General features: G+C 36.0%; 1 protein-coding gene across 1 annotated transcript; it reads right to left on the bottom strand.

Moving 5' to 3' along the window:
• Window positions 1-798: 798 nt before the first annotated feature.
• Window positions 799-7,025, bottom strand: LOC125652157 (hillarin-like). Its single transcript, XM_048881150.2, has 6 exons — window positions 6,744-7,025; window positions 6,377-6,595; window positions 5,911-6,146; window positions 3,686-4,847; window positions 3,212-3,404; window positions 799-1,660 (listed from the first exon to the last, which is right to left on the bottom strand). The coding sequence occupies exons 1-6, from the start codon at window positions 6,906-6,908 to the stop codon at window positions 1,503-1,505; spliced, it is 2,133 nt and encodes a 710-aa protein (XP_048737107.2). The 5' UTR covers window positions 6,909-7,025; the 3' UTR covers window positions 799-1,502.
• Between the last annotated feature and the right edge of the window lie 4,257 nt (window positions 7,026-11,282).

Raw genomic sequence — 11,282 nt, 5'->3', positions numbered from 1 at the left:
GACTGAATGAAACAAAAGTGATCACGAAATAGAAAACAAGGTATACGAACACACAGAACACTAAAACGGGTTATGACGGCAACTGAACAATTGAAAATTCTTAATTTCATATAATGTAGGGTCATAATGATTGATTGATTGATTGATGTTTTTCCGCCACACTCAACAAATTTGCAGTTATTTGGTGGCGCCCAGTTTTTATTGGTGGAAGAGAGAATCGAGATACAGTGTACCTGGGAAGACCATCGACCTTCCGAAAGTAAACTGGGAAACTTTTTCACTCACCGGCGCGAGCGGGATTCGAACCCGCGCCAACAGAGGTGAGAGGCCGTGTGATTTTGAGCGCGATGCTCTAACCACTCGGCCACGGAGGCCCCTAGGGTCATAATGAAGGTAAATAACAACTTAATCTCTAAAGAGTCCACAGAAAGAGTATACAGGTAAGGAGGGGAACCCCTAGGACTATCACTTTATGCCCTCAGTTTGGGCTATAGGGGTACCACATGGGGCCTCACGAGGGGCGGGTCACTTTTCAGACTCCCTAATAACTGAATTTTGGGGTGATCGAACAGAAGAAAAACTGATATATGGATAGAAAACAACTTAGTCAAACATATAGACAGGCCTATACGACACTTTTTAAGGTTTTTGTTGGCTTCATTGTTCTCTACCCCTTGATCAGTTTTGTTTTAACCCATCACCCTCTTGCTATGACCTTCAATTCGCCATAATTCATATATATGTGAATTCGATATATCCCTGTGAACGCGAAAGAAAAGACACCACAGAGTCGTCCACTTCTGCTTCGTACTTAAATATTTTATTGAAAATAGATATCAACGGCAAACTAACAACTCAACTTTATGACAAACAGGATGATTTCAATTTTTCCATCGTCAACTTTCCATTTTGATGTAGCAATATTCCATTATCACCTGCATATGGTGTTTATATCTCTCAACTGATTCGATACACAAGAGCTTGTTTTGTTTATGGTTTCACGGCGAGTGTGACCGGTCGACAGGGGATGCTTCCTCCTCCTTAACACCTGATCCCACCTCTGGTATATCCAAGGGTCAGTGTTTGCCCAACTATCTATTTTGCATTGCATATAGGAGTTCGTTATCATCACCTTTCATAAGTGAACATAACACCTGGTAAGTTGATATAGATTTAGGGCAATTAAATTATGTTGACGTGTGAAGTAATACGTTGAATTGCAAGATAATTACACAGTCTTCTCAGATGCAGTTGTCTTGTTGGAACTTTCGGTGGATTTGTCAAAAAAAAATGTAGAAAAACAGACGACATTATAATGACTTTTTGGAAGAATGCAAATGTCTGGTTACAAAGGATATTTTGTAAAATAAATATGCCATCATAAATCAAGTTTCTCCATATTGATCTTTTATTGTCTCCGTGAAGAGTGACGCAGCTGGTTATGATGAGTCTTGCCGTTTTGTCATTTTTTTCTTTCTTCAGCATACTCGCCTTGATTTCAATCAAAGAAAATTATCTCTCTCACCCTCTAACTTTTTAAGGATACTTTCCAGCTCGGAAATTTCCATGGCACAGATTGGTGCATACACAGAAGATTTCAATCTTCGCAGTGTTCTTTCAGTCACATGGTATTGATTCCGAAGTTTTGCATCACGAGCATCTATGGTAAAAAAAGAAATAGCAAAACAAAATTAGATACTGTCATAAGACAGTAATACCCACAAGCTAGTGTTTGCCTTTAACCACAACAGTTATTTTAAGATTTACTCAAATACACATGACCAAAAGCGTAAAATGGTCAAGTGAGAGTATCACCTTTGGGAGGAATGCAAGGTGAAGATAACGAACAGTGATCGATCTCATAACTCCTATAAGCAATACAAAATAGATAGTTGGGTAAACACGGACCCCTAGACACACCAGAGGTGGGATCAGGTGCCTAGGAGGAGTAAGCATCCCCTGTTGACCGGTCACACCCGCCGTGAGCCCTATATCCTGATCAGGTAAACGGAGTTATCCGCAGTCGAAATCAGTGTGCCAAGAAAGGCTTAACAATCGGTATGAAACACGTCAGACAGCATTTGACCCAATGGGAGGTTGTACTGAATACTTTACCGCTACATTGCCAGAAATTAGATCTTCATCTTGATTTCATATGTTGTACTTTATACATGTACATGTATAACACGTTGGCTAACGGTAGCGATAATGTATACTATGTAGTCATGGTAATGAACATGTGATGTAATTTTAAAATTTTAGTGGTATTTTAATTCAACCTGCCTCCATATAATCAACTCATAACTTAATAACGAATAAATTCTTAATTTAATATATTATGCTTGGAAAGGCGTTCTGGGGGGAATATATGATAAATATACTCTTGTTACACATAACAAAATGGACTGAGCGCCGGTTTTTGTTCGTCGTTTGCAACCCCATTTGCCCCTAAAATGACAAATAAAATTCTGAGAACCTATTGCACATCTAAAAGCGACCACCAATTAATCCCCAAAAGATGATTTGGCTTCTGTATAAAATGAAAAAGGACGTCTGGAAACCAAGTTTTTCTATAGAAAAATGTCGTTACGTCCCTAGGATAATAAAAATTCTGAAAACTTACTGCAAATCGATAGGACACCACCAATTACCTTTCAAAAGATTATTTCGCTACTGCATAAAATGTAAGAGCAGTTCTGTGAATTAGGGTTACATTTTCGACAGAGAAAAAACGTTTGTGGACCCTAGGATGCGAATGAAAATTCGTAAAATTTATTGCATATCTACAGGACACCACCAATCATCTTAGACTACTGTACAAATTTTAAGAGAATTTCTGAAAGCCAGGGGTGTTTGTTTTTGTTGTTGCACAAAATGTATCAGGAGTTCTGGGAACCAGGATCTTTTAGAAGATACATCGGGTTTTTTTACCCAATTTTGTCTCCAAGGTAAAATTGAAAATACTAAACCCTTATTGAACATCTACTGAACACCACGTATCATGTTCTAAAAGACTGATTGGTTGCTGCTTAAAATAAGCGACGAGTTTGAGGAAGAAGAAAGTATGACGGACGGACGAACCAGGTTAACAACAAATATACCCAAACTTCCTGTAGAAAATGCTGGTAATATGAGAAACAATAATCTTAAATCCATGTGGATGGTGATTTAAACTGAGTACATGTATATATTTCTGTTATCATATATTTACCGTTCTTCAGTTTTAGAAGATCTACTTTAGTCTTGGCTGACACAATGTCGTTATCATTTTCATTTATTTTCTCCTTGATACATTTTTCTATGGCTTGCGAAAATACATCAAAGCTGCTCAAGAAATTTCGCCCAACATCAACTGACGATAACGCGTCTTGCAACTTCTTCCTAGCAATCTTCTGATTAGCTCTCTTGAAAAAGAAAATATATTAATTAAACAGGTATTCCATGACATTATTAGTTTTACAATCCATCTGCTACCTTGCAATGACTATTATTACCGTGCATGGGCGAAATCCAATCTGATATTTTTAAATCCAAAAGCCGAAGATTTTGTAATACTCCATGCACAGAAATGTACAGTATTGTACGATATGCATGTATATACGCGAAGTATATCTAAGTGATATTAAAGTGACCATTTGAACGAGAAATACAAAACGAAATATTTCATTATACACTCTGTACGTACCTCATGTTGTTTTACCATTGTGGTGAGCAGGTAGTTACAGACATTTACACCATTCTGAGCGTACCAACGACTAGGATGTGCTCTTTCCTCCTTCACGCAAGAATGAATTGTGAGAGCATATTCGCCTTCACTGGGAGCATCAGTTCGAATAAGTATCATGCGTCTTTCTTTTCTTATTTCTACTTCAACATGCCGATCCAGTTCTTCAGGTTCCATGTCATTTTTGTGCAGTAATGCTACAATCGATCTCTTTTCGATTACAGATTTGATCACTGTAAAAGAAATTTCCAATTTAGTATTCATCTGTATCGGTATTTGTCCATCTGAATGTGACGGTGTGAAAAAGTTTGCTGCGGTAGCGGCAGGTCCCGGGCCAAATCCGACACGTCCAGGGTTAAACGGGATAATTTTACAGATTTTCTTCGGTACATGATTGTCAATGCGAAATTCAGCAATTCTGGAGAGTGGAGATTTATGAGGACCACCGTAACAACAAAGTTTGAAAGCTCCTTTGATTGGCAAGTTCATCTTAAATCGCCAGACGTCGCCACATCGTATCATGGCGACCAGTTTTGGGATGTTTTCAGCCTGTAACATCATATTTTCTTCATCGCTATTCCCTGTCCCCTCCTTTAGGTATAGTTCATACCACAAGTCTAGTGTGTTTGCGTTCTTCAAAGGGGCTTGTATCTCAATTAAAGACTCTCCCGTGTCGCTAGTTAATAAGCACGTATTTGCGGATATCAATTTTAAACCCATTCCGAAAAATGTAGGAAATAAGTAAGGCATGCGGGAAAATTCATTCCTCTTTACGGAATTCTTAGTTAACTGCCACTTTTCGTCGTCAGGATGACACCGGTATTTGAATTCATCCGGATCCGGAAAAATATAGTACTCCTTGAAAGCTTTTCTTAAAACGCCGACTGACTCTTTTTCTTTTCTACCAATTGTTTTCCCGTTTTCCTCTAATTTTATCCATCCACCAGCATTACGTCCTACAAGACTTTTGCAGACCCAGTATGGGTGCACAATTTGCCATCTCCTGTTTACAAAAACAGCGGCCCAAGTGTCTCCATATTTCGAACTTTCTACCTCTTCCCCCGGCTGATAATCCCCCGCCTTTGAAATTCCACGTACCTTGACACACTTCAAACCAAACTCTCTGAAAGAAATGAAATATCAATAACGTATTTTGTCTCATTTTTTTTCTAAACTTATTAATGAAATTTTGCCTTATCTAAAGGAAAAAAGGTTTATTTATGGCTCGCGTATCGAACTCTAACGATTGATACAGAAAACGTGAACTAAATATGCGTCCAATATTTTCGATGTCGAGTAAAAATTTCCATAATCCTAACGACCGTCCTTTTTATCTCGCAAACGCACATCTCGTTGATCTGAGATTACATGTATGAACTGAAGTGGATTAACCTTAATTTTACTCCTTCGAAAAGAAATGTCTATACATGTAAATGAATTACGAAATGCAATATCGATCATACATGTAGCAGGAAGAAAATTATAGATACATGAATGCCTTCATGGTCTTTGACATTCTACTATAAACAATGAAGTGGCGGATCTAATTGAAGAAATTGTTTGTGCAATAGAAAATAGAAACCTCTACATTTGTTGGTTTTTTATTGGTTTTGTTTGTTTGTTTGTTTGTTGTTTCCATTTCAAAATAGGAACTGCTTTAGGGTTACTTTATTATGTGCAAACAAGATGAAAAGCAAGCATGTCACTTTACTTTCTCTGACAGAAAAAGTGTACTTCCGTCTATGAAAATTGTAACTGCAAGCTTGTCATCAAATGATCTCGTACCATAAACGCGAATACTGACATATTCAATCATTATGTCAATAATTAGGATATTCTACAATATGATAGTGATAGCTCTATAAAAATACGTGAATGTTACATGGAGATTAAATTACAAAATATCAGGATATCACCACCTTGTTATTAAAGAGAGGTTTTAAAGCTTTTATCCCGGTCTTTATTTATACTACAAATCCCCCTAATTTTCCCGAGCTAGGTAGAAAATATAGTTTTATGCGCTTCCAGTTTTCAAATACTAAATATTATTCCCCTTTATAGACTGAAGCCCGTGGAAAAATTTGGACGGGATGGAACTCACTTCCCTAGGGGAAATTTTGGATCCGCGCATGTATATGTAGCTGCGTTTGTCCCTAACAGTACACCGTCAACGTATTTTACAATACCTGCAGAGAACTGTAAAGAATGTTACGAAGAGAGAATTTTTCTGCGCGAGTAGAGCCAAGAATCCCTTAGGCGAGTCTCTAGATGGAGGCACATCAGTCCAGTCTTTAAGATCTTGTTCCCCGAGCCACACTATGATGGCCCGGACACTCAACTTCTCCTCCTCCTCATGGCCAGACAAACCATCCAGCAGATAGTCTTTAAGATTATCAAAACTATCTGCTCGTTCTGCAGGAGCCTGTGTAAATAAATATTCAGATCTGATATATTTCATGTAATTTCACTTGCAAATATATAGTGCACTAAAAGATGGTATTAAATTTTATATTTATTTCAGATATCATGGAAAGGTAAAGCATTAAATATTCTTTTGATGGTGGTACCAGATTAAATCACGTAACTAATAATATGTCATATACATTTGTATCAATAGCTATATTTATAAATAGATCACACACTTCCCTTTACCTCTCGCGCTCGTTTGTCAATGTCTTCCATCGTCAGTTTATGTTGTGCCTCTTCTGAATTGTTTCCCGCAGTAGAAATGGCGTCGCTGTCCTCATCGCTTTGTAGAATTGGTGACCAGTTCTCAAAGAACTTGGCATATTTTTCTTTATCTTCACATACCTTGATCGAGTTCTGTGGTTTCAATTCACTGTACTCGTCCAATTCATTTGGTATTTTCACCTTAAAATATGTTGTGAAATTACTCATACTGACACATTAAATGATATAGACGAAGAAAAAATATCATGCATATAGTTATGGTGATACATATCCTATTTTCTCTCTTGTAGTGAACTATGATTAACGTACATGTACAATGATTACATACCGTTTCTGTTGCATCATCCGTCCCTATGAATATATGATCGGACGAAGTCTCCGGTTCCTCTTCTTTCGGTGGTGGCGGCAAATCTGGAGTAATAACGACTTGAATTGGTGGCACGACTTGAATTGGTGGCACGACTTTCACAGGTTTACTGGATACACATCCCATCGTGAATCGTTTATTTGTATGTTAACATTTCCTATGAACGCAAGAATCTCGCTAGCAATATATCTAAACCTATTGTTGAAAAACAAAACGGAAGAAAATTTGGTTCCACGAAATCAAGTGGAGGTTTAAATATAAAGTGTATGCTAACTGATTTAAAGTTACCTTTACAAATGTTTCGTGTTTGAATTTTCGACTATCTGATTTGTCAATTTGTAATCGATTATAATAGAAAAGACGTCACATCTGGCATATTATCAAATGTTCTCTCCGAGGAGATTTGTGTGTATGTTGTAAAAACAAGAATTCAGATGTTATATTTTTTTTTCATTTAGGCAGACCTTTGACTTTCATTTGTAAAATCGAATGTTCGAAACTTCGCTGTCGGCAAGTTTCGGATTTTGTCGGCCACGTACAAAAAATGTAATAATTGTTTCTCCGCCAATCACCTGACATAAGATACACAAGTCACGGGTTGTTCTGATAAGATTGGATGGGATTAAATATTCTAGATAAGGTACATGATTGTAGAGTTTAAAATACTGAGCAATGCAGCATTACCCTGCACAACAACAGACAACAGAAAAGTCTCAATACATCACAGAGAAACATTACAGAAATGGTCCGCTTCTTCTGAAGCTAACTGACAATGATTCTGTATCCAGAGTGAACAGAGAAACATTACAGAAATGGTCCGCTTCTTCTGAAGCTAACTGACAATGATTCTGTATCCAGAGTGAACAGTAATGTGTGATCCAAACCCAGTGAACCTAGTATCTAAGGATAGGGGCCCTCACCGGATTCACTGGACAGATCTCAATATACATGTATATATGACTGGACTAAAAATGATTTTTGAATATGCGGAATTATTTTATTATTAGCTTCGCATATTATTCCCCATGGTTATTGCTTAACTATACGACAATATTACCCATGGACGCCTATTCTCACCCACTAACATACAATATTGCTGTGATTGGTTTGTCATTTTATTATTCCTTCATCAATATCATCTTCATCTTTCATTCATCACACCAGGGGTAAGTAATTATATTGTCAGTGTAAGATGTTTAAATACGGACGACACGACTGATATTGGGTTATATCACAGGCCACACATTTCATACAAAAATATATTAAGCAAAATACTTGTATATACTGAAATTGATTTCGAAAACTTTTTAATCATTAATATAGTATCCAGCGTGGCCTATGAAAAAAAAAATGAAATTATTTCGATGAATGATCTTAAACACGGATTTAAAAAACGAAAATGCAAGGTTGATATTGCTCAAGAATAATCGAGTACATTTTTGAACGATTTTGGATAGAGTGGAAACATGCAGGACCTCTTAGTACACTTTGAAAGACACTCAATGAAGAAATGTTGCCTAAAAGGTGAAGGTCACGAACAGTGATTAATCTTATAACTCCTATAAGCAATGCAAAATAGAATAGTAAGAGTGAATTTGCATTTCAACTGGATTGGGCCATCCTTGACCTACTTTAGTTAAAGTACTTTTTATCACCACTGCTAGATATTGCACTGACATTTTGTCACAACCTCACTCACAAAAGAACACACGTGGTTTATACCCCCCACCCCGTGGCAAAACGTCATTAACGCATATGTATAAAAGAACAATAATTCATGATCTTATGTAGTCAACAAGTGAAACATCTTGTGTTTGATTTATAATTTTTTAAACTAACAGAGACTTCGTAATCGCAGCACTCCAATCCTAAATACGGAGGACTTCTAGCAGTTTATTCCTAAACTAAATACCGTAAATCTGGTTATTGTTGCTTTCGATTAATTTTTAGCGTTTTTTCGAGTCAGTTGGATTCGCAAAAATATTATTCTAAAACATAACTCTTCCGTAAAAAAAATCCTAGATCCACCAATTCGATGGTCAGTTATATTAAACTCCCAGGAGCCAGTTTCATAAAAGAATCTTACGACTAAGATCTGTCTTAAGACCAAAATTTGTCAAAAGATCCATCATAGCTGTTTTACAAAACTGTCATATCTTAAGATAATCTTAAAATTTTTAGAAATCTTAAGACATCTGGGCCGGGTTTCACAAAACTATCTTAAGATTGTCATAAGATAGATCGTAAGAGTGTCTTAAGATCTGACTTATGACAATCATAAGATACGGTAGTACCGTTTCACAAAACTATCTTAACTTTAGATAGATCTTAGGACATTGTTATACTCGTTACATTGTAAAATACGGTGTTTATTTTATCAACTTTTAACTGCATGGATGAATTTAAATGTTACATGTATATGAAAGATTAAAGTATATAAAAATATAAACAAGAAGTTGAAATATTACGATTTAAGTTATTAGTAATGATTTGATTTATTTATAAAATTTAATACTTTGTACTTCTTTTATACATTATGTGACCTTAGACTTTATTTTGTATTTCAAAAGTTACACTCGGTTTGTGTTATATTTCATTGATACAAAAATGAAAACATTGAATGACATTTTTATAGAAACGCTATATCAAAAGTCTTATATATTTTTTTCTTATTTCCTCCCTCATTTTATATTTCATATTTGCTTATAAAGAAAAAAGACGATAGGATTGATAAGTTTGTTACAAGTTAGCAACGCCGCACTTGTTGTTTTTAAACAAAATAATATACTGAATACAAAAAAGTATTCTGTAAACGAGGATGTGGGTGGGTAGGGAAAACCAAAGACACAGGTAATATTTAAGCATTTATAACGAACTTTGCAATAATCGAACAAAATGCCTACGCGTGTTCGACTATACATGTATACTGGGCGCAAAGGCTTTCTTATGTATAAAGAGCCATTAACTAAATGAAATGAAATAGTAGGAAAACTTTCAAAACGATAAAAACGTGTAGAAATAGATTTACGTAACACTGCTTTTGTGTCTATAAACAATAAATGAATGGTATTCGAATGCGTTTACTTGTGACCACATAGCGGTTACGAAGTCCGTGTGCATGCTCTCAAACAAATCGGTATCAAAAGATTTAAGATGTTTATGAAACGAAGTCCAAACGTTTTAGCTGCTGAAATATCAGCATTGTTTGATGAGGTGAGAAAAGAAAAGACGTTTGTTTTCAAAACAAAACTACAGTTTCAATGCTATGAAGGAACTTGGGGAGATGTCACTTCTAAAATCAATGCTGTAAATTCAACAGACTATGTCCGGTCGGGGGAAGGAATTAAGAAAAAGTGGACATGCGTTAACAGCGAGAGTAGGAAAAAGTTGGCTGTGGGATATTCTAAACGAATATTGAGTCACATGTCGCGGTATAAGCTTATCAATCCTCCTTATAGTCTAATAGATTGTTTCTGTCCTTGAAACCACGTTTTCCCCGGATAAACTACCTATCTCTTTCAAAACATAGGCCACCACCATGTTCAGTATAGACTTAAGACAAGTATCTGGATGTCTTAAGATTTCTAACAAACTTAAGATTATCTTAAGATATGACAGTTTTGTGAAACACCTATGATGGATCTTATGACAAATTTTGGTCTTAAGACAGACCTTAGTCGTAAGATTTTGTGAAACTGGTCCCATGACTGGGTTGCTCAAAACCTTGGTTAAGCTTAACCAGTGGTTAAATCTGTTGTCCACCGGTTCACTTTTAGCCAATGGTTAAATTATGTTGCTTAAAAGTTAACAAGTGGTTAACTTACCTAACCAATGGTTAAATATTGACCAAAGTTAACCAATCTGCAGAGGTGGGTTAGTCATTTAACCAGTGGTTAAACATGACTGTTTACTTGCTTTTTGATGTAAACATGAGCAAATAACAAAAGAAACGGGGAGTTTGGAGACATTTTAATCATGATTCACTGAAATAGAGTAAAAATAAAGTTGAAAAATTTCTGAAGAATCAGTCCGGTACATCACAGATCTCGTAGAGTCCCAGTTGTGCCGTCTCACCGTGTTTTCATTGTAAGATATTGTTTGGTTTCCTACAACATCAAGAAAAGCTATATTTATCATGTAATTCAATGTATCTCTGTTTTTAACAACATGAATGAAATTTAAAGATTTAAAAATTCATAAACAAGATACATAGGTGAAGTCACCGGGGTAGGGGAGGTGGGGGTCACAGGGGAGAGGGGGAATAAATTGAGCCCCTTTATACCTAAGTTTACTACCACAGTGCACCAACTCCTAACCATACCTTTATGTTTGTAGTCCCCCCCCCCTCCTTCCCATACGCTAAAGTTAGCTGTTTATTTATATACCCATTTCATTCATCTTATTAAACTATTCAAATCATGTTATTATTTGTTTATTTTCAAAAAACAAATACAACTTTAAAAACTACACAATCTTTGATAAATTGATAATTAAATTAAT

This window comes from Ostrea edulis, chromosome 5, assembly GCF_947568905.1.
Source record: "Ostrea edulis chromosome 5, xbOstEdul1.1, whole genome shotgun sequence".
Classification (NCBI taxonomy): Eukaryota; Metazoa; Mollusca; class Bivalvia; order Ostreida; family Ostreidae; genus Ostrea; species Ostrea edulis.
This window is presented reverse-complemented; position numbering and strand designations above follow the sequence as displayed.

What these genes read in the sequence shown, in the direction of transcription:
- LOC125652157 (XM_048881150.2), bottom strand. Translation starts at nt 6,908, where the DNA reads ATGGGATGTGTATCCAGTAAACCTGTGAAAGTCGTGCCACCAATTCAA. An exon ending in CGGATGATGCAACAGAAACG is followed by an intron (nt 6,596 to 6,743) that starts GTATGTAATCAT and finishes ACATATTTTAAG; the next exon opens with GTGAAAATACCAAATGAATT. An exon ending in TCTTCTAAAACTGAAGAACG is followed by an intron (nt 1,661 to 3,211) that starts GTAAATATATGA and finishes TTTTTACCATAG; the next exon opens with ATGCTCGTGATGCAAAACTT.